The sequence below is a fragment of the Chroicocephalus ridibundus genome, chromosome 18 (genome assembly GCF_963924245.1).
Source record: "Chroicocephalus ridibundus chromosome 18, bChrRid1.1, whole genome shotgun sequence".
Taxonomy (NCBI): Eukaryota; Metazoa; Chordata; class Aves; order Charadriiformes; family Laridae; genus Chroicocephalus; species Chroicocephalus ridibundus.
The window spans coordinates 4250028-4273169 of record NC_086301.1 but is presented as its reverse complement, the minus strand read 5'-3'; the positions used below and the strand labels follow the sequence as shown (position 1 = coordinate 4273169).

At 44.0% G+C, this 23142-nt stretch overlaps 1 protein-coding gene across 2 annotated transcripts in view; it reads right to left on the bottom strand.

Moving 5' to 3' along the window:
- Window positions 1–1343: 1343 nt before the first annotated feature.
- UBASH3B (ubiquitin associated and SH3 domain containing B) overlaps window positions 1344–23142 on the bottom strand; it is a 75544-nt gene continuing 53745 nt past the window's right edge. For both annotated transcript variants that reach the window (XM_063355157.1, XM_063355158.1), the window contains exons 6-14: window positions 21989–22197; window positions 15372–15507; window positions 14845–14965; window positions 13783–13905; window positions 11930–12022; window positions 11038–11182; window positions 8000–8106; window positions 6959–7068; window positions 1344–6084 (exon numbers count right to left, since the gene is read on the bottom strand). In XM_063355157.1, the coding sequence (XP_063211227.1) occupies window positions 5947–6084; window positions 6959–7068; window positions 8000–8106; window positions 11038–11182; window positions 11930–12022; window positions 13783–13905; window positions 14845–14965; window positions 15372–15507; window positions 21989–22197 (1182 nt within the window). In that variant the 3' untranslated portion in view covers window positions 1344–5946. The remainder of the gene's footprint in view (window positions 6085–6958; window positions 7069–7999; window positions 8107–11037; window positions 11183–11929; window positions 12023–13782; window positions 13906–14844; window positions 14966–15371; window positions 15508–21988; window positions 22198–23142) is intronic.

The window sequence follows — 23142 nt, the reverse complement described above, 5'->3', positions numbered from 1 at the left end:
AAAACGGTTAATTATAAATACATTATGCGTTTCACGTTATTAGAACCTGTTTCCATTACACTTTCAAGTGCATGGAAGTGCGTCACTCTGTTAGTGTCTACTTGATTGATAATAGCTATGGCTTTTAGGTTAATCATAATATAATCAGTTTTACAGGAAAACAGAGCTGTAGGCTATAAAGTTTAATGTAGATATTGGTGTGAAAGAACCTCACTGTCTGATAAAACTATTGCTGGATTAAAAAATCCAGATCAAGAAATAAAATATGTGTTGTAAAGGTAAGCACTACTTTGGTTTAACAGTTGTGCTTCCAGTTCCGCATATCTAAACCTGACAGTGAAATAACTCTGGGGGAAAAAGCCATCAAGCAGCAGAGACGCGGAAGCCACCTGCCTCCAACCCAGAGGGAAAACTCGGTCCCCGTGCAGTAGAAGGGAAACCAAACTTGAGATGGTTTTGTGCCATCTGCTGTCAAATAAGTGAACTTCATCTTTAGTGGAGGGAAGAAAAATGTAACTCAAATTACACCCCATCCAGGTGGGCGTCCCCAGCTGGGATGTGGTGAGGGTGGCACTGCAACCCCAACTGAGAAACAGCCCTGATCCCTTTTTGTTTTAAGGTCCCAGTACAGCTGTTCTCTAGGCACATGCCCAGTACAAGCGCTTTTTCCTGCCTACATCTTCCTGGAGCCACTGAAAATACCACTCAGGTGCACCCCAGCAATGCACAGGCCACTCTGAAGGGACACTTCATTGAAGGTCTGTGTCAGAATATTCACTCCGTCAAAGTCCAACACACTTGAGGGGGAAATTTAAATAGGAAGGGCAAGGTGTGGCTGTGTGGCATCTTTATTAAATCATCTACGAGACATTTTTGTCCGACTTTCGAGAAATCCATTTAATGTAATAAGCAAATTAAAATGCAGTGGTTGTTTTAACAGTTGTTAGCACTTGAAACTGAGATTAAAAACAACCAACCAGCCCCCCCCCAAAATAAAAAAATACAGATGTCACAGGTAATTACAGCTATTTTTGGCAATACAATTATTGTTTTTTTTAAACAGCAAACATTTTTCTCAAATAAATACAATCTGCTCACACTAAAAAACATAATAAACAGAATGATACATGTTTAAAATGGAAAAAAAAAAAAGTATCCATTGATAACATCAAGTTTTAAGAGATGTCCACAGAGAGAAACTTCAGAAAATACATTTTAATGGGAAGTAATAGAAAGGAACTGGCTGTATATTTTCTGTTATGTAGCATGTATGGTTCATGAATTTTCCCCAGGGAACAAGTACTTCAGGAAGTGGTGAGAAGTAAGTAGCGATTTAGAGTGTATGCAATCAATCAGGCTTACTGCTTTATTTTTTTAAAATTCATTCACCATTTTAAGCATGTCTGCTACCACCATCATTTCACATGTATTTTTAAAATTCAAACAATATCCCCTATGATTACACTCTTTTTAAAAAAAAATTCAAAACCCACAAACCAAACCTCTTAAGGCTCCCTCTCTAAGCAATAGTTTTCATACAGAATTTCAATACATCTTAAGTTGTGAAGCATCGCAAACTAATTTCCAGCTCTGGGTTTAAATGAGGGTTAGTTGACTACAGCCTAACTCAACTATCTAGCGTCCTTCTTTTTGAAATGAGCATGGATACAGTCGGACACTAAATCTCGCTCTACTTCTGCATGCATTTCTTAAATCAGGACTGGAAGGGCTCAGCCCCGCACAGATATGAGTCTTCCAAATTCCTCATTAAGTCAGTGGCGGGTGAGGGGGAGCAGCCTGTTGTAGGACCAGGCTTTGCGTGACTTCATCCCAAGCCTGAGGAAATAATGAGAAATCTTCCTCTTTTTTTCCCTGGGCTCTGGATCAGGCCTTTGTAAGGACCCTCGAGACCCAGAGGGAGAAGTTTACAACCAATCCAGCCCAGTGCAGGAGCTGAGCAGAGAAGCTGAGTGTCACCCCCTCCCCATCCTCTGACCTTTTTTGCCAAGAGCTGCAGTCAGCACACAGTCAAAGACGACAGTACCCACGGCCCTGAGATATTGCTACCTGGGGGGGCTCAGGGCTGCGGATACCAAATAATACTCTGGGACATAGTACTCTAGCATCCCTTGTACCCTCTTTGTTTTGCAGAATTACCGCTTGCATTGCCGTCGCTAATGATAATTCCTGCAGAATTCTTGTGAACAACCACTTATTTGATGATGTAAATTGTCACTTTCATAATGAGGGTGACACTAGAAGCTAACACCAGAGGAGAGAAGGAGGCTCCTACCATCAGCTGACTTCTTTCTGAAACTGTTCTGAGACTGAGTGAAAAGGGAAATACATTTTTCTTCTGAAGTTATGGCCTGGATGCTCCGTTTGCATAAACAAGCAAAGATCTGTTGATTTGAGTATTTACTCTCATGGAAAACCTGGCTCCATGCTTAGAGGATTTAAGTATTTGGCTGTAGCTGTCACTGCACTAAATGTAAGGGAAATGCATGAAACTTTAGAATTGGCACCTGCGTTAACCTAGAAAGGCATCCCCAAGCAGAGCTCAAGCTTTGGGGTCAGGGCACGTGGCAGCCCCCTCCCATCCGCTTCAGCAGAGGGAGATACAAAGTCCCTCTTTGGGGGATAAGGACAAAAACTGGTAATCAAACCTGAACTTTTTCAAATACCTTGGGTTTGGCCTTCTGGTGCCCAAGCGTCATCCTGTCAGCTGCTGCTGGGCTAGAAATTGATTCTGCGCTTTGATTCTTGTATTTTTCTAGCCCAACCCTTAGGTTGCAGTTTATGAAAATGCTGGATGACGAACTTATTCTTGGCAGATTTCCAGCTTTATTCCTTAATTAGGAAGAGAGGGAAAAATCTAGGAACTGCTATTTACCTCCTATTTACCTTCTGTACCCTAATTAAACTGTCAGGATCTGATGCAGCTCACAGTAATGTCAAGGAAAAGACTTGCACACACTTTAGATAGATGAGGTCTAATGTTCTTCTGGGACAAGACACATTAAATACACATTAGTGAGCAGCAATGGAGTGAAAGTGAAGCAGCAATTGCTTTGTATTCTTAACATCTCAATTAAAATTTAAAAGGAACATCTTTTTTTTTTTTTTTCCCTTTTTCCCCCCCAATAAGCCTTATCAACATCAGACTACTTAACACAAAATCCCTATGAGAAATCAAAATGCTAGAAGAAAATAAGATTTTTCTTTCTGAGATTCTTGACACCTGAAAAATCTAATTTGAGATAAGACTACAATTGTCAAAATACTTTCCCAAACATCCAAAAATATACTTTTTTTTTAAGAAGAGATTATTTTAACATCTACCTTCTCAAACAGAACAACCTTTTCTATATTACTTACTATATGCAAAGATCAGCTAGTACAATATTCAAATTGTGCATTCAGGTTTTGTTCCCTCTTTTTCATGCTTCTGTCTAAATTAACTCTTTGTAATGTCGCTTAACTGCAGTAGGACCTGAGCAGCCTTCACTGTTTTGTATAGGCAATATATGTTGCCTCAGATTACATCTTGCCGGCCCACAGCGTGAAACAAAAAGCGGTCTGGAGAATTACATGTGCATCAATAAGCAAATTAGTTTTGGTGTGATTGTCATCTATTTAGTTTTAAACTCTTTGCAAATTTGCAGTGAGTAAGCATGGAGGAAAACAAGCCAGAAATGCTCTTCAGAATGACTGTACGCAGCCAAAAATAGTTTAAATTACAGTTAAAAACTAAAGTGACAGCAGCGTAACTGCACGGGAGCAGTTTCTTCTGTCATCTCATAAGTTATCTCCCTGACTTTTCAGCATACATCCCTGGTATAATAATGCACTTATGAATGGCCTGCTGTGTATTACATAGTCATAAATGTATAAATAATGGACTATCGTTACGGATCATGACAATGTATATATTGCACAGGATGAGCTCTCTGCTGACTCAAAATCTGTACAGAATGTGGTGTACTCTCCCTGGCAAGCTCAATAAAACCCAGAGACAAGCTAAGATAAAACCCCTTAAGAAGTTACTTTGCAACTGCTGAGTGTTTTGCCTCATTTAGGAAGAAGGGATTGCCGTTTATCACTCCGTGTTTGTTCAGACTGCTGAAAGTGCAGTCATATCCTACTGAAGGTGAGACCAGTCCTGCTGAAGGCTTGAGAGGTTAAAAGAAACCCAGCCAAAATCAAATTTTGATCTTGCTATGAAGAATAAGCCTTTGTCAGAGTTGGCCAGCATAAAATTCTGTGCCATACACACATTTCAAATGAGGATGCTCACGCTTTCTGCAGAGGGAAAGCTGGACAGAAGAGGGGTACCTAGGATGCTAGAATTTCTCTCCTGGTACTTCTGAACTTGCCTGTGATGGTATTTATGGGAATACTCAGACTTATAGCCCAAACCAATGAAGGAGTATGCCTAAATCTCTTTCATCCCATTTAAGCACACTTTTAAGTACCTTCTTAAAGTAAGCCTATGCTGATAAAATCTGTACAAATGTCTGCAGGAACTCTTTGACCCAAGGCTGATGACTTAAGATAATATTAAAGAAACCTGCTCTGAGGCCAGTTTATACATAAACTACCCACTGCTGTGCATTTTGCATTCTCCTGTGAAGCAGCTGGTATTGGGATCTTGCAGGTTGTTGCACTAAGAGGACACTTCTTGTGATTTCAAAGATACTAGCTACGGATGGAAACCCTTCTCTTCCCCTTCTCCTCAAAACATAACGCTTTCTCCACCAGATAAACAGCATCTTAATAGGCCAAAGCATGTTGCTCCTAAATCCAAGTGCACTGTTTTTTCAGCTCTGCTTTGTCTTTATGACAGATGGCACTTAGGAATTAAGGAAAAGGAAGCAAAGCATGCAGCGGCGGCTGAATTTCAGCGTCTTTTGGATTTCATCATTAGCTCCTGAAGACAGCTGCTTACTGCAGAACCTCACCAGGGCTGACGGAAAAGCGCACAAGGGACGGAAAGCCACCACTGTGTAAATGACCAGCACAAAATCTCAGTATAAAAGGGAAAACCCTTTTTCAAGGTCTTCTGAAGAGAATTTAAATGACACAAACACTTTAGGCTGGGTCTGTGCACAAGGGTGGATTTCAATAACCTAAATAAAGGGAAAAAAAAACCAAACCCCAACTTTCTAAATCCTTCAGGTTTGGTTCGAAAAGGCATACTTCATCTCCACTTAAAACTGGTCCTAGTCTTTGTTCACAATGGTGCTGTCTTTTGATGTGCAAACTTTATCTGTAACCGAGGTGAAATTCAGAATTTTCTTCTGACGCAGATCAGCGTCAGTCAGTCTTTGCACCCATGGTATGCCCAACACCACCCCTAACACAGTGCTCAAATAGAGGAGAGGGATAATCTGATGCTGGAGAGGCAATGCTGAACTCTCATTTCCAGCTGCTGGTCATACACTTTATGGAAAGTGCTGAGAATTTGGGGGTGGTAAGTGTGCGTGTGGGGTGTCTCAGCACATGGTCTTGAGCAAGCCTGCTAATGCTTTGCAAAAATAGTAGTGAAAAAAACCCCCAGCATCCTGAATGCTCGACTTTTACACAGTACTAGTGGTGTCTAACGTGGTGCAAAAGGCAGTGAAAGTTACTGGTGTTATCAGAGCTCCATTCAAGGCGAGAAAATCTTCCCAAGCTACTGACTAAACAGAGACTCCCTGCAGTGTAAGAGCTTCAATCTCTATTTTAATATTTTTTCCCTCAAATAATTCTATTTTGTATTTGCCTAGTTGTATATGAGAATTTTTGCATGACTGTGGCTGTAATAAGAGATATGCTAGAACAGCTGTTTGTGTGATCCACTGAACACATTATGACTATTTTTCCACTGTCAATAAACACAAGAAAGAAGAGACGTTCTCAAACGCTTAGAAAGGCCATGGGTTTTCCTTGTTTGTGTAGCTCTGCCTATTCTTGTAGTAAGGTTTCTCTCCAGTTAAAGCCTCCAGTTGGTCCGTGTGTGAGAGGGAGGATGGGGGGGTCCGTAAGCTGCCAAACACCTGTATCTCCCAGTTCTTCGCACGAACAAAACCCCAAGTATGGAATCTGTGTGAAGAGAGATGGAAATAAAGGCAATGAGCAGGGATCGAGCTGTGCAAGGAGGGAGCTTCCCTAAGGGCTGAAGTCCTCTTGTGCTACTGAAGCATTTCACTGTCTTCTCTCTCTTTCCGTCTCCCCAAAGTCCATTTTCAAAGAAGGATTGTAGGACTCGGGCGTGACAGCCAGATTTTGTGCACCATTGTACATGCAAAACAGTGGGAAAGACAGATTATATACCCTTGTGACATAGTTTAAATATGTGCCAGTTCAAACCAAAGATGTCCTGTTGGCTGACATGGTCCTGAAATCTGAAGGCCAGCATAGCTATGGAGGAGAAATATGGATGCTAGTCTGAGGGTGATAGTCCTCAGATCAAGTATCAGCTATGAATACTCCTGAGAGCATCTGCAAGGCTGGCAGTGGACAATGCCACCTCCTTAGCCAGGGCTGGAGTAAAGGAATGAAGGCAGAAGACCCCATTATAATTTTCAGTCCTTTTCTCTGATGGTTAAGAGCTCTTTGGAGTGAAATGAAAAGGGGAAGTGTAGGGCAGAAGTGCCCTGTTCACTGTGGTTACGGTGTTTTCGGCACTGGAGGGCACTGTGTGAGTCTCTGTACAGTCCAAGCATAAAGCAGAGTCACTGCAAGCCCATTTTTAGGTGGGCATCTGATCCCACAATGTGTCTTACAGAAGTGACACGATAAGATACGCCTTTTAAACCAATCTGCCTTATTCTCCTGACTTCTGAAATGCGGGAAACTCTGTAATAGGTGGAATGATCAGACAAGAGGAACAAATTGTCCTCTGCCTGGTTAAGCAGATTGCAAATTTCATTTCTGTATGTAAAGCCAGCGAGCTTTACTCCTTGGCAGTAATTACCTTTCGGACCATCTGTACAAAGTCCTTGGAGTTCTGCGGCGAGAGCCCTTGGAGCTGGCAGGTACAAGCCTCCAGGGAGGATGCGTGTGCCACGATCAGGATGTTATTTCCTGAAATAAAGTGAGAAATGCAGGCTGAGGCGGGAGGTTAAACCTGGTGCCCAAGATCAAGCAGACCATTTAAATTTTCAAAGTGGGTTCGGTTTATCATACAACAACACATTAAACTATGTGTATTAGGGGGAAAAAAGCATGGTTTATTACCGTATTTAGAGCATTTATCAATTTTCAGGATAACGGTTAACTCAGTGCTGCTTAGTTTTAAAGTGGCTTTCAGAAGAAAACAAGAATTCCAGCGAGATTTCAGCTGTCTTGTGAAGCAAATGCTTTTCTCCTACCCCAAAATTAATTCTGATTAAAACAAGCACTTTAATTTCAGTTGCTGGTTTTCCACAGCGATAGCTTTAGATTTCCATTTCGAAGATCCTTTACAACCAATGCCACAGTGTGCTATCGAGCTTTGTGTGCAAACTATTAAAATAAACACTTACAATGTGGAGACGGAACAGTGAAATGAAATTAGTGAAATAACCAGAACTCAGAAACATCCTGTTTCTTTGTTGTGAATGAAAAATAAAAGCTAGAGATATTTCAATATTGTGTTTAGAGAAATGTTCTACAGTCTTTATGGGAAATATATTTCAGAAGAGTAGCTCAGATGGGGGATGGAAGGTGCCCCATCTGATGCTGGTAACAGACAGCAGAGTACAAATGGCTTCTTTGTTCCCTTGAGAAATAGCTTGCATTTGGGTAGGGATCCCTAAAATACTTGGGCTGCTTAAGTTTATGGACCTTTCTTGTAAGCTGAGCGTATCTGAATTCATAGTTCTGACACATCCAGGAGTTTCCAATATCTCTGTGAGAGGAGATGAGGGATTCAGGTATGGGGATTCACTCCTTGAATGGGGAAAGACTGGTCAGGAATACTGGCATTCACACCCCAGACAGTCTGTCTTGTTTTCACCCCCTCTGTAGCACTTACCTTTGCCTTTACATTCACTGATGATTTCTTTTGTTACTTGGTAGCTTCTACTTATGTATGTATCATAAGATTCGGAAACCACTAACTTGCTGACAGGAATATGAGGTCTGTGAGCAGAAAAACAAGTGCGGTGAATTGGAAGAAGTGAAAAAGTTTTAAGTGCAAGTTATGATTCATCTGCAAGTATGTGTTTCTTTAACTTTTCTAATTCCCCCAATCCCCAGAACTGCATCTTGTGTCAAGACCGCTATGATGATTTTTAAACTTTGAGACCGAGATGTTTACCATTCCTGCATTAAGGTATATCAGTTAGCTGGGGAAAATGGTAACTGCTTCCTCTAATTGGTGGTGTTGGTGGAGGCAGCATACGACGTGCTGATTATACTTGTGTGACTTTTGCAACAGCATGCAGCAATACTAATGCCACTTTGTGTTTATTTAGTTCTGTGCCCTCTGATCGGCAGATTCCAGGGCTCACCCACCTATGTAAAGTTAGCGAGTGGCAGGAGAACAAGATCTGTATCCTGCAGGAGGGGACAGAGGGATAAGGACAGTGTTGATGCAGCCGCCTGTGGACAGGCGGTCCCAGCAGGTGACAAGGTGACAAGCCATCACCCAAGCTGTCTTTGCAGACTGAGATCTGCACTGTGCTACCATGGCTTCCAGCTCAGCGACTGGGCTGACAACATCTGTGTCTGTCTGAGGAGACTGGGCAGGTCCAGGGAGAAATGTGGAGCGTGGGGAAGGCAGGTGCTGGCTCTCTTCACTGCTCAGGCTTCACTGGTGAAGGACAGAGGCAAACTGCTGCTTTGGCCATCTGTGAAGCTGCGCTGCTGGGAAATGCCTGGAATTAGCCGGCCTCCTCCCGGGCCAGGGCTTTTCAGTGAATTGCCTGGTGGGACTCCGGCCAATTGTATCAGCTGGAGTAGGTGGATGTGCACAGAGAAGCCAGGGATAGCAAGTGGAAGGCTGTATTTTCATGCTGTGGTGCAAGGAAAAGACCTAACTCTTCCATCCGTCCAGTGATCTGATCTATCTACAGGAATTATGCTTGTGAGAGGAGACAGAGAGCAGGAGGGCTGTCTCCCAGTCCCCCAGCAGCTGACCACACAAGAGCAGGCTCTTTTCTTGTGCCGAGAATATTTGTTACGGACTTCCCAGAAGGCACGTGCTTTCTGAAGCAGAGACTCTCCTGTGGTCCAGCTCCTCTGCTCAGTGCTAGCCATGTGATACCCTTTCAGGGATAAATACAGTGTAAGGACTTCTATTTAGATATCCGCAGAGTATCTAAGTTGGAATTTTAGCTGCAGGCGGGAAGGATGCAATGAAAGTGGTTTATGGTATAATTAGCTATGAAAAAAATAAGTTTTTTTTCCTTTACGTTTGTCTTCTTTTTTTTCTTTTTAATGTTTCAACTGCTTATTGCACTTGAGGGCTCTTAAACACACGGGTGCACTGGGACACTGGGAAACACCAGCATTTCTGGTGATACCATAAACCACAAAAGCCCAGCCACAAAGTATTTGTCACAGAGCACACGTAGGTGGAACTCCTGTGTATGTATACGATGTGCGTATCATAAATGTTATGTTTTTATCTGAGTTTGCGCAGCTGGTGATCAGTCTCACACTGAGACAGAAAGTGCTAGTCTCTGCAAGAAGTCATAGCAATACAGGTATTTCAGCAGTGAGGTGCAGTGGAAAACTGGAACTGTGTGACCTTTCTGGAGTTTCCTTGTTTGTGGGAGCTCTTTGAGTCTGGCTTGTATAAATGAATCATAAATTTGAGAGCAGGAAGCCTGAACAGATCTTCTTGTCTATTCTTTGCCACATGACTATTTCTGTTGGGTTTTATTTAGCCTTTCTCTTGGTGGCTTACAGTAAAAAGCATTTGTGGGTTAGGCTGGAGGGCACCACGGCTGCGATGCTTCATCGGGGAGTCAGAGGAGTCTTAAGTTTCCCTCTGGACCCTGGCTGCAGGTTGCTCCCAGCAGCCCCACAGTGTTTGCTGGCAATGCTGCTGGGAACGCAGAGGCATAGCCATGCGGCTGGCGAAAAGGAAAGCAGCAGAGGCTGGCAGCAAGGGCATGAGTTTGGGATGTGGAGCCTAAGCAGGCACCAGGAGTGGTCTGTGCAGCCGCAGGGGTGACTGACAAAAATGCCAAGCTCTGGCAAGGTCAGCTCTGCGCTTTTGGAGCTCTGTCAGGGACCCTGAAAGCTGAGTGAATTATCTTTGCGTTTCCCTTTTCTGCAAAGTGGGAGGAAAGATCAGTGGTGCTTATGCATTTGCCATTCAAATGTTTTTTAACCAGGCGTTTACTTTGTTTGCTTTCACCAACTGTTTTTGGGTTGAATACCATGAAAATGTGAATCAGAAACCTGCAATTTTTTCCATTAAAAACTTTTCAAATGTAATTGCTGAGAAGTGGTAAACGCTTAGTGGTTAGCTCTTTGATAGAAAACCTCTGAATTTTGATGTCACAGGAGACACTGGATTCCTGACAGATGCAAACATATTCCCCAGGGTGATGCAAAACTTACGATTAAGGTCCATCACCATACTAATCATAATAGACAGACAGACAAGCTTTTTCTCTGGGGAAGGGAAGGGTGGGTGCAAATGAGCCCAGGGTCTAGTTTAGTCCGTGAACATGATGGTCAGGGAACTGAGTCAGCAAAACAAGTTCTGTTAGCTCAGACCAAGCTTCTAAGTTTTAAGAAAAGGGTTAAAACAAACAAAAATACTTTGAGGGTTTCCTGGACACCTGAAAGATGCTCAGGGTGGAAGGAATACTGGAAAGAGGACCTCCATGATCAGCAATATAGCTGGACCTTGCTGGTGGTCTGGGAAATTTGGTTTATAAAAAGCCATTCTCAGGTCATGTTCAATGCAGCAGCCTCGAGCCTGCCCTAAGTTTATTCTAGGAGCCTCAGCAGCTCTTCCAGTCACTGCTTAAATTTTAAAACTCAGCAAAGTGTTACTTTTCAAAAAGAACGCCAAAAAGCAATGCAAGACCCTGTCACCCCCCTTTCTGCTACCTGTAGGTTGTATCGACGCTTAGAGTAGCTGCAGCTAAATCCACGGGGGGTATCCAGGCAGGTAGTGTGTTCCCAGAGACCCACTTGGTCCATTCAAACAAGCCCGGCTCTATTCGAATTTTCAGGTTGTTCTCTTGTTGCATACCTGGAAAAGGGAGAAAAGAGACCAGATATCACTGGAAGTAGCTGGGGAGGAAAGCAGCAAGACTTTGCAGCTTTAATACTTAAGTTTGATTGTAAATTATATTTTTTTCTCTCTAAGTTGTCAGTTGATCAATAGTAGGTATGAAAGATGAAGCATTTGATATATGTATTTAGCATATAATATGCCAAGGAACATAAACCTCTGGGTGGCAGCTATATGCAATATACTGAACCTAGGCGTGACTGTATTTTGGAGCTGGTTTTCAACTGTTTCCAATGCCAGGGTGTCTCATGCCTTTATTGCTATTTCCCTTCCCAGTTTATGCAGTGAATTACTCTTACTGGGGGTAGCAAGTTTCTCGCTGGTAGCAATTGCGGTGGGAGCGTGCAACGAGCAGCTGCAGGAGCGTGAGCAGGCAAGGGTGCGGGGCATGCTGAGCTGGAGGTGTCCACCTGCCCCAAACCCACATCTGGTTTCTGCAGGGGGGGCAATAAACCCCACCCTCGCCGGCAGCTGGTGTTACGGCCAGCATGCTGCTTGCCTAAGCACTCATCACACCATGCAATTAGAGAAGGGCTACTTATGGACAGTGTTGCGCTAATGGGAAGTATACTCCCATGGAAATAGTCCTCACCCCAAATTACCATTTACTTGGGTCTCCCATGGCAGGCTCTCTTTTATCTGATTGGCAGTGTTTTTCCCAGAAAGTGAGGAGAATGCAGCCTTTCCTGCTCGTTGCGTTCTTACCTTTCAGGATATTGTGCGCTGTCTGTACACAACGTAGGGATGGGGAGCTGTAGATGTAGTCTACGATGGTATTAGTTTCTAGCAAGGCTTCACCTGCAAGCAAGTTTCAACCCATGAATAAAAACGGACAAATGGCAATGTAACAGCAACAGCAGCATGCAGGGTATCTGTATCTGCAACCTGGCAAGGAGCTAAAGCAGCTTCCCGGCTGCACTGCTTGTGTTTGGGGAAATACGTGTACCCGTCATATTTTATTTCAGCGGTGTGTTGGGCGCTGTGATGTGCACAGCTGTGGAACCGGGATACATTGTTCTGTATGCGTTGCTCCATGTGCGCCTAGGTACTTAACCCATATGCAAAGAAATCACAGCAGCTTTTGCTCAGTTTCTGCTTCTCTTAGATTTAGCCAAAAAAGCAAACATGTGCTGAGAAAAATTGTAGAGAGCTTGAATTTAATTTAATTTCATTTATAAGCCATAAATCAGAATGATTCAACTTAACTCAAACCCAACTTAATTCAATTGGCTTGATTCTGCGCTAGCATAAATTACCATTTCATTACACAGGTGGAAGATCACTGAAAATGAGATAAGAATCAACTCCACTATTAGGGTTATTAATATTCTTGCAATGCCTAAGGGAACCAAATGAGAACAGGAATCTGCTCAGCATTGCACAGACTTGTAGTAAGAGTTATATTTTTGTTATATTTGAAGAGGCAGGACAAAGAAGTGGGAGCAAGAAGGGGTTATTAACCTTGACTTCATATGTTTAATGATGGCTGTAACCGTGTCAAACTGATCAATAAATCTCTTGAGAGAAGTGGTGTAATTTAGAAGGAGTGGCACATCTAACAGCCCTCCGTCACGGGGATGCTTTAGTCGTCAGAGGAATTACAGCTCCGGCAATTGTCAAGGTCGAGCCTGAGCCGCTGCGGCGGGGAGCGGTTGTCTGCAGATGGCTGGCACGCTGCACCCGCGCTGGCAGGTTGGTGGCATCTGGGTCACGTATGCAGTTGCGTACTCGGACCCATTTAATGATAGCAGCAAAGTGTGCCGTGATTGCTCCCAGAGTCACCTTCTGTTACGTGCATATTGCGAACCCCGATGCCATGTGGCCGGGAGTCTGAGCATCCTGCTGTTGTACAGTGATTTATTTTTGTTTAAAAAGCAAGTATAATTTTAGCTGCCCTAGTTTGAATGTGACCAACATGAAGTACTCTAAAGGATTTGAATTGGAGAAAATGTTAAGTACTGCTCTCTGAAGCTCATGTCTTTAAGGGGCTGGGCTCCCCTAATCACAATGTTCAATATGTGCTCTTTGACTACAGAATAATTTTCTGTGTATACACAAACCAACAGGCTCAGAAGTCAGCGACAAGGATCGGGGAAGGGGGGGAGAACACTGGAAATAATTTGAAATGTGTTTTTGCCAAATAAACGTAAAGCCAGACAGGCTGATAAAAGTATATTAGTGTAGAAAACTGCAGGTCTAAATTTAAGATTGTATAATCAAGGAAAATGCATATTTTGCACGAGGTGAGCATCATGCTGCTGCATTTCTCACCAACATTGGTAATAACAGCGTCTTCCAGTGTGGCACGTTTACAGGGTGGTAGGGAATGCTGATGGCTCTGATTTCATACCACGTCCTGGATTTTGTGCCTTGTCTTTTCTTCAGCTGTAGCAGCTGAAGGAGACAAGTTTTCCTTTGAAAGGGGGGGCTTGCCAGGGAAGGTGAAGGGACTTTGCAAAGGTTCTTGAAACATCTAAACCCTGTTAGTTCAGGGCACCTGATTCATCCACGTTAGCAAAGCTTCCCGGGCAAGCTCTCCTCTGCTGAGGACGACTTACCAACAAGCCTTGCTTGTGTACAGCCCAGCACGGTGATTGGCGCATCTTTTTCATAATCCCTGAAACCGCCGCTTCTTTGAGGTAAGCTGTGAGGCATATTCAGGTTACTACGCATATACCTTCCTGTGAGGGAAAGGTTAGAAGCAGTTGCTGGAATTACTCGAGAGGCAGAGGGTATCACCCGTTTCTACCCTCTTTCACCACAACGTCTGCACCTTGCAGGCGATGCCTACACCTGGCTGTCAGGCAGTTTTTCCCCTGTAGAACTATCAGGAATCTGAAAAAATTAAGTATCAGTCCAAAATCATCAGAGAATGTTGCTAGTTGTTTTAAAAGTTATCTTTAGGACACATTTAATGCCCCAAAGGAAAGTAATTTCCATCCTACAACAAATGAAACCTCAAATGTGACAATTTTACAGGAGCCTAAAATGTCAGAGCTCTTCAAATATAAATTAGAAAGAAAGTAGTTGTAAAGTCGTCCTTTTTCCCAATGATTTTGGCTACAAGATATTGGCATTTTTTTAATCGCAAAAAGACTTTTGATATATTCCCAATCAGCTCTAATGCCAATAGTGCCTGAAGTTATAGTCTGTTAACTATAGTTTGAAACTCAAGCATATTACTGGGTTGCAAATTGCAATTTATGCGCCAAAAGGCACTCTGAAATATACCTGTAGTGTTGTTATTTCTTTTAGGACTGGGAGCCAAATAGGCAAAAGAGGCTTTTTCTGACTGTAGTCGATGTTTGCACTGGACACTGACTACCAATGCCATCACTTCATTTCCATGAAAATGCTCTTTGGCAATGTTACTTTGATGGAATCTTTTCTTGCAATAGTTTTCCAAATATTAGCAAATGTAGTATTTATTCCCTGGCTTGTGTCTCACAGCTCTGCCATGGCAGAGCTCTGCACTGAGGTGCTCTGCAGCTGGTAGCTGCTCAAACCAATGTTTTGTGTTAGGAAATCACAGCTTCCATCTAAGCTTTGCCCCAGGCAGTTGCAGCTCTCCTTCCTTCATCTAAACCTGGAGCCCAGGGGACCGGTGGGAGCCAACTCACCTTTGGCATCAAAACACTGTGACAACCAGTACTTCCCAAAAACGACATCCATCCTTTCCCCGTGTCTGCAGACGAACAGGCAGCGTTTCTGAGGCCCTGGCTGGCTGGTTATTCTCAGGGGCTGGAAGAAAAATTACAGGATGTTTGACCTTCATCAAAGTGCAAGGGTTTTTCTGAGAGCTGATTTACTAACGGGAGTCAGGACCAGGTACCGCTTGCTTCACCCTTGTGTAAATGCGGGTACAGGAAACTCTTCTGAAGTTGGTAAATTTATGCTGGTATAAAGCTACTAAAGGGAGCAGAGGATGGGGCCCTGCTGCCCCCTGCTAAGAGTAGGTTTGGTGACAGCAATGTCTTCTGTGCCTGTGGTTAATTGTGTCATTCAAAAGGTTGTAGAGAACTTTAACTTGTAACTTCTGACGCAGGCAGTGCAGGGAGACCAGAGGATAAGTTGTTGGGGAAAACCCAGTTGCTGGAAACTGGCCACTAAAACTGTGTGTGATTTCTATGTGTGCGTGGGTCCCTACCTGCACGTTCTGGCAGATGATAGTGAGTGGCCCCGCGTCCCCGGGTCCTTGGTCTTCCTGCTGTCTTCTTTCCAGAGCTCCGTCAGTGAAGGCTTGGATGGACGGGGAAGACGTAGTATTCAGAATTGAGTAGGACCTGCCAAAAATAGAAGGATGTTGGCTTTGGGTATGTTTTGGACTTCATGCACTCAGGCTGCAATAAGGACATTTCTGTAGTCTTCAGGAACTGATGATAATTACTGTTGTCATGTTATTATGTTATTATTTGTATTTTAGTGCTGCCTAGAGAGCACCTTGCTAGGTGATGTATACACATGAAGGGACAAATCCCATCTCATCAGGCTTTCTGTTTCCTTAGAAACAGTTTCACAGAACAACAGTTCCCAAACTTTGGTCTGTGAGGCTCTGTCAGCCCTCAAATATTCTCATGGAAAATGCCAAGACCTTCCTCAGAGCCACAGGGTACTCACTAACATCATCTGGGAACCAGCTGCACGTTATTTACGATGGTCTTGTGGACCAAAGTTTGGAAATTAATGGCTACAGGGAGTTTTCTCTCACCTTTGTAGCATAAGCTATTGCTTCAGTAGAAAGCTGGAGCACAGCCCTGCCTCTCATGCTGGACAGTTTTCAGGGTTTCTGTGCACAAAACAGCTTGTATCCCCTGGTAGGGACAGGGCATATTCAGTCTGAGTTGTTGTTTCTACATTTTTCAGTGCTGTCTATTCCGTTTCCCATCTACAGTGGGAATTTATTCTCACCAGTGCTTCCTGGTAAGTGTAGCCAAAGGGATATAATAGATCGCATTCTCCCTCAAGGGGCTTATCTAATGATGGTGCCTCTGAATAAAGCTCTCATGCCCAGGCGTTCAAGGACTGTAACCACGACCCTCAGGAGTAAACTCTGACAGGCAATTACAGAATCTGCAGTGACCCTCTGCTGATTCAGTTGCGTTGTATGGGTTATGTTTGCTTAGTCATGAAAAAAACCCCATTGTCAAATAATGTATATGGTCATGTACTTTGACAGAAATAGTTGCTGTTGCTTGCACTTTTCAGTGCCTTAAATATGTCAGAGGTTGCTTCCTGACTAGCACCTAGTTAGGACAAAATCTCAGAGGGGTTTCATAGCTGTTAAAATAACATCAAGTGCCTCTACCAATGGAACAAAAATAGGTTATCTGCATTTTTGTAAAGAACTGATCTTCTGTGAGATCATATGATTTGCACCAGTTTAAAGAAGAAAAAAATGCCCCACTGTTGGTCCCGATGTTGGTCCCTTATCTGGTGGAATTAGGGTGCAAGGGTGAGACCGAGCTACTGGCTTATTCGGTCAGTGAAGATGCCATGCAGAGGAGTGCTGACAGGGAAGGGGAGCAGGAGGTGGGAACCTGCTGTGCTGGGGACAGCACTGTTGATCCCCATCCAACAGCCACCGTGGGTACAGCCCTCTGTCAGCAAATAACCTCTCCAGCCTGTTGCTCTTACTCTTTCAGACCTGACCTTCTAGCATTACCGATTCTCGTAATTGTATTTACTTTACTCATGGTGAGCTCCCAACAAGGGCCGGGCTTGCTCCAAGGAACTGCTCCCCTCACTGCCCAAATGCAGATAGAGCATCAGAGGTCGGGGCAGGAAACATCTCTGAGTTAGGCATGGTATGACTCTCAGGCACAACAGGGGTGGTGAATCTTGAAGAAGAGTTAAATGTAGGCAGGAGAGCTTTGTGGATAGGCTGAGGGAAATATTACTGGGTGGTAGGGTGAAAAATCTTGTCTAACCCTCCTCCTCAGAATATATGCGTGCAATATATTGCAGGCAGAAGTACAGTCACACCACACTTCCAGCTGGCAGGATAAGGCCAACTCTGATCCAAAAGCTGCCTGAGTGCATTCGCGTGTGCCAAGCCCAGGGCGGCTAAGCCTGAGCAGGGAGCACAAACAGACATTTATCACTGAATTAAGTGGTCAGCTTGGAGTGTGGGTGCAGCTAGCGCAGATACATCCTCACTGACCTGAAAACTTGAATATCTCAATATGAGAAGAATCTGAATTTCTTAGCTAGGACCCATCGCTGTTGCTGTACAAAGTGGCTCTTTGCCTTTAGTTCTGTGTTGCAGCTTCCAGTCCCTCATCCTGTCTCAGCCCTTTCCTGCTTTGCCCATATGATGGTCTTTTAAGGACACTGGCCTGCAGGATACTAAGGATTTGTTTGGTTACCCTTCTTCCCTTTGCCCTCAGGAGCTGCTGCACAATTTCTGAGACTTTCTTTCTCTCCAAGCCCTTATTAAAAGGCCAGGAATGCTTTACTATCTATTTATAGATGCTAGGATTCGCTGCGAATGATGATGAGGCAAAGGCATACTATCTTGCTGTGTCTGGAGGAGAGCCATCAGTCTGACTTCAGTGGTATCTCCTTGATGTTGCTGGAAAACAGAAACTGCTGAAGCTATTTCAGCTTAGTCATCTTCTAAGCATAGGTCATTGTTTGGAAGCTTTTCCCAAAGGCTTGTGGTTCCTCTGCTTGGCAAACGGGGACTGAAGGCAGACAACAACATCTACTGTCTTCTGCATGATGCCTTGCCTTTAGTGGTCTGTCAGTGGTACTGTGTGTCCCTGGAGGTAATGTTCTCCCAGGCAGGAAAGGCCCCTTGAAGAATGGAGGTGCTGCAGCAGAGGATGGAGAAAGGGTCATGGCATAACAGCGCTGGTCCTCAGCTCTGGGTAGGAAAAGGCTCCTCTGCTGCATCACTCATCATTGTCTAGAGGAGAGGGATCCCTGGAGAAAATGAACCAGCCATTGTTGCAGAACAGGAGGAAGACAGAGTGGAAAAAAACCTACTGAGGCCCAAATATAGCTTGAAAAATTAGGGCTGTTTTTCCTCCCTCTGGTACTTGTGCCAAGTCTGATTTTGCAGGCTTATTAAAGGGGCAAGGAATAGCTTTGGCATCTCATAGGGAGCTGAAATAGATGGCTGTGTAATATCTACAGTGCTTCTATCCATTTTGGGGCAGAGGAGGTGACTATTTCTGTCTCTGCTGGTAATGGAAAAGCAGTGCAGGGAACCATCACAAGTTTTAGCTTTAGGGTGGTGCTGGGTCCACAGATAGAAAGATAGCACACTGACTTCTGCTGTATGCCTTTATATGCATAGGTGGAGAGCTCCGTGGCCTTGAATGCTTGTTTTTTGTGGCTTCTGTGGGGCAAGTAAATTCTTATACCTTCGCTGGGCTTCCCACCTCCTCTGGGTTCCATGTGCTGAGGGTGGAGAGTTTCTTCTTTTGACTGGGTAGCCCACTAATTTTCAGGCACGAAAGGCAACTTAGAAAATACCCTGCAAGCAGTTTGCTGGGGCTTTTAGGGTGGATATACATATATATATCTATATATTTTTAATACTGGATCTGTAGTTTGGATTCATTCCAAGTAGCTTCAGCTCATCAGTAGCTTCTACTGCTACCAGGAGAGGATTTCCACCTTGATACTATACAGGGGAAAAAGTATTTTGTTTTTAACATACCAATGGCCAGGTCCTCTCCTAGGCTCAGTCAGAACAGATCTCCTGACATTGATACAAACACAACCAGTTCCTCCCCTAAGGAGGGTCCAGGGCTTGTTTCAGAAAGGTTATTTTTCATTTGCATACTCTCACTGAGGGGATGGCAAGAACGGGTTACACAGACTTAGGATCTGGGTTGTGTTGTGTGGGATGCTGAAACAAGTTTCTCCTCACTGTTACCAGCAGGTCCAGTCCTTGGCATAAGAAGAAATCATGAAGGGATGTGCCACAGCCAGCAAAGAAATGTAGTTTAGGTGTACAGAAAATCCTTGGGGTTTGCAGAATAGAAGTGATACCATTCCTATTTTTAGTAGAGAGTGAAAGGATTCAGACCTGGAGTCTCTCAAGACACAACCTGGTTTCATGGGCAGTCACTCTGCCCCGAAGGCAAAGCCTGTTCTCCCCTATTAAATAGATCATCAGGCTTTTCTTTTTAGTGATGGCAGCCTGTTGGTTTGCAGCTGAGGTAGAGACCTTACTATAGGGTAGGGACATCTTTATGTTGTATGTTTGTACAGTGTTAGCCAGGAAGGTCTGTGTGCTGGGCAGGGCTTTTGAGGCACTATTTAGATATTAGCCATAAAAAGCATGTCCTGCAAAGGCCACAGTTCAGCTACTGCCTCACTTGAGCAGTGCAACAGGGAAACCTTTTTCAGGTGAAATGTGCAGGAGCTAGCAATCTAATTTTGCTGTATTAAAGATTTGATCAAATATCCCAAAATAGCATTTTGCCTGTCATATCTCTTGCGTGGTATAGCCAGGGTGCTGCAGCCCAGAGTGAGCTGTATTTTCGTGACGATCTCAATAATGTATGATTTTTCACTTGAAGAATGCAGTCTCTTGTGACTAGGAGGGAAAGCTCCATGGCTGTTATTTCTTTTTCATACTCTGCAGGGATGAAACAGGACATGGCAGCATACACAGCATACACAGAGGCAGCACAAACCAACCCCCAGGATCACAGCATCGCTTGCCAGCAGCAGCCTTGGTCCAACACCCTGATCTGGGTCCCATCTCCTGCACCATGGCGATTCTCCTGCACTCCTGGTGAGTACTGCCATGCTCACTTTCAGGTCTATGAAATGAAGGTATCTGTGCACCATTCGTCTCTTGCCACAAAGATCCTACCATGAATACCGTGGCCTAGATGGCAGTGGGGCTTACTTTTAGCTTGCTATATTGTTTTGACCAAATGACATTCTGTAACATTCCCTGCGGGAGGCTGTTGTGTAAAACAAGACTGTTTCTGGGTATGTAATAATGTTTTTGATAAATGCTCCATATTGCATGCTCCAATTCATGATTTATAGTCTTTCGCGGTAATCAGGGAAGGGGCATTTCCTTTCTTTGCTTGTCTGGAGGCAGAGGTGCTGGAGTTAAAAACATTTGGCTTTCTTTTTAGTTGCTGCTGCCGTAGGAATTCTTTCCCATGCTAGTCCCTAGGCCTCAAAACCCTTCCAGGCACTGGAAGGAAAAAAAGCAGAATCCACTGAGGCAGGCTGCCGCAGTCAGTGTATGTGGACCTGAGACCATTTTGGCTGGCAAATTTTAGAGGAAGAAAGGATGGTCTTGCTGGATTGGAGGCTGGAGGATCTGGATTAAGTCCTGTCTTCATGCAAACTCTCTAACTGACTTTGCCTGTGTGCCTTGATTTTCATTTCTTTAAGCCCTGGTTCCTGGAGGGCTTTTCTTTTCTCGTAATGAAAGGTGAGCTGAAGTTTGATGGTGACAGACTCGGTATAGATAGGTTTGTTCTGTTTGGCTACCATATGGATGAAAGCCCTTTATTAGTGGTGTTAATTTCTCAGAGGGCAGGCAAAAAAAGAATAGATGGTTGTGACAGCAGGGGTAAATGAAGGATCTCTTGCTATACTTGTCCCTGCCTGACAGAATTCAGGGCTAGGCCAGAGCTGGTTTATGGAAGGGCAGTGGTTGGTGGCAGTCGCATCTGGAAGCCAGCCTGCAAGCTACGATTGCCTTGTGCCTGCTCTCTGTCTGTCATTCACCACGTTGCATGTGTTAAGCCTGAAAAGTCACAGGCAAAGAAAAAGACTGCTTGCCCTTCTGCTTTTTTTGTTTCCTGCATTTTGCTTGATTTGAAGAGTTGTTAGATCTGTTTCTATTAAGTGCCGAGTTAGGTCAGTTCCTCTGGTTGTGCCGTGCTGACATGGGTTACCGAATGCTTTCCCTTTCTGCTCAGACTCTCTCCTCACAGGTCATGTTTGCCCACTGAAATTTGAGATGCAAACTGTCTGTGCTTTCTTCTGTATCTCCATCCCTCCCCTTTGTAACTAACCTGCTCACTGGTGTGACCATAACCAAACTCCTGTACCTGTACATTGCTTAGCAGAGGGGCAGCAGGCAGGAACGTGTCTCTCCCCTCTCCTTGTGCTCTTACATACAAACTACTCCCAATGCTCCAGATTTGTCAAAGGTGTTTGGGTGCTTAGAGATGCAGACAGCCTTGCAGGAGTGCCAAGACCCACCCCTCAAGCACTAGTGTTTTATTGCTGTTTAACTAATTCCCATAAAAATCAAGAGGCATAAGGCATAACCTTATTCAGAAGGTAAGGTCTGCATTCTTATCGAAGCCAATGGCAGGCAGGCAAGTAGGCGCTTCTGAAAATCTTGCTAAGTATCTTAAGAAACATTGCTGATCCCAAGTCCCTTTCCCCAGGGAATTATATACAGCAGATCTCTCTTCCCAAATTAATGCTCAAATTTAAACCTTTCTGATCCTAGTCCCAGCACAGAGGTGTCTACACAGCAGTGGCTCTACAGCGGCCATCTGCTCCGGCTCCATTAACCAGCAGTGGTGATTCTATGAGTAATAGTTGCTGTAACATTTTGGCTAAATAAATCACTTCATCCTCTAATCCCATGCACAGGGATAGCATCTGCTCTTCCTTTGCTTATGAGACGGGGCTTTGTGTGCCAGTACATTTTCCCCAAGTGACCTTCTCAGCAGCCCTGGGAGACTCTTCACTTACCCAGGTGAAATCCCAGTGCTGAGCCCCCGTTTTACAGTGATGGAAACTGGACTGAGCAGCTTTACCTACCCATGAAACACCCAGGTCCCACATTCATCCGCCTTCGTGATGTAATTTTCAGGCAGTAGCCCAGAACAGCCAGTTGCAAGGGAAATGCCATAAATCCAGCCCTCACTTGTACTGGTTTGTTCCACTGGGGACATGAAAATAAAGTCCCCTGGGACCAGCTCGAGTTCATCATCATTCTGAGGGGTGTAAGGATAGATCACTTGCAGAGTCTGGGGGAGAAAGAGAAGGACAAATGAATGAAGTGAAGGAGCACTCCCATACCAGACCTTTAACCTTAGCAAGGTGTGAACAGTTCTCCTTATAATGCATCACTTTGTGCTTTATCCAGTAAAGCTTTACCTTCAAGGAATTCCTGCCACTTCCCACTCTTTGCTGTTGGAAAGCTTTTCTAGGTATTTACTCCTTCTTCCCTCTTTGATTCCAGTTGTGTCTTTGATAACCAGGAGGGAAAGGGGGGATGATTATTTTAGAGCGAGCAAAAACATGACTGTGTGCTTATATCTAAGTGCCCTGTTAAAAATTGAACCAAATTCTTATTGGGACCTGGAATTTACACAGCTCTAGCCGTTAGTGACTATTTTTGGTTTACCTACTTGTGCTTGATCTGAAAGAGCAGTTCTCCTTGTTGCTGTTACTTGTGAAGACAAGGCAGAGACACTGCTGGGGGGGTTACAGGTTTGATTCAGTGACACCCTGCTCTCAAAGCTGTTCATGAGAATGCACAGGAAAAAATACAGGTGGTGAGAAATACTGGGATTTGGCCACATTGTTTTCTTTGTATTTCCTAACATGAACAGGATCAAGTTAAAAGGTGGGGGAAAGATCAGTGGGTATAATTCTGTAACCTCTTCACTGGAGCTTGAGGAATCCACATGTATTAAATGTCTATCAGTAACTTTCCTTGGAAATGGCTACAGCGGTCCCCTGTTTTAAAGGAGAACATGTTATTGTCCCTGGCCAAGCCTAACTTCTGCAATGGCATCATGCAAAGAAAAACCGTAATCTGTTGAGCAGCTCTGATCTCCTGATGGTGTCAGCCCGTTTACTCACTAATCCTCCTAGACTATTTGTGGCATCTTCAAAGGAAGATGGAAACTAGTCACTGTCACCTGATACCACAAGGCCAAAAGTTTCACACATGGCTGCCTGAAGTT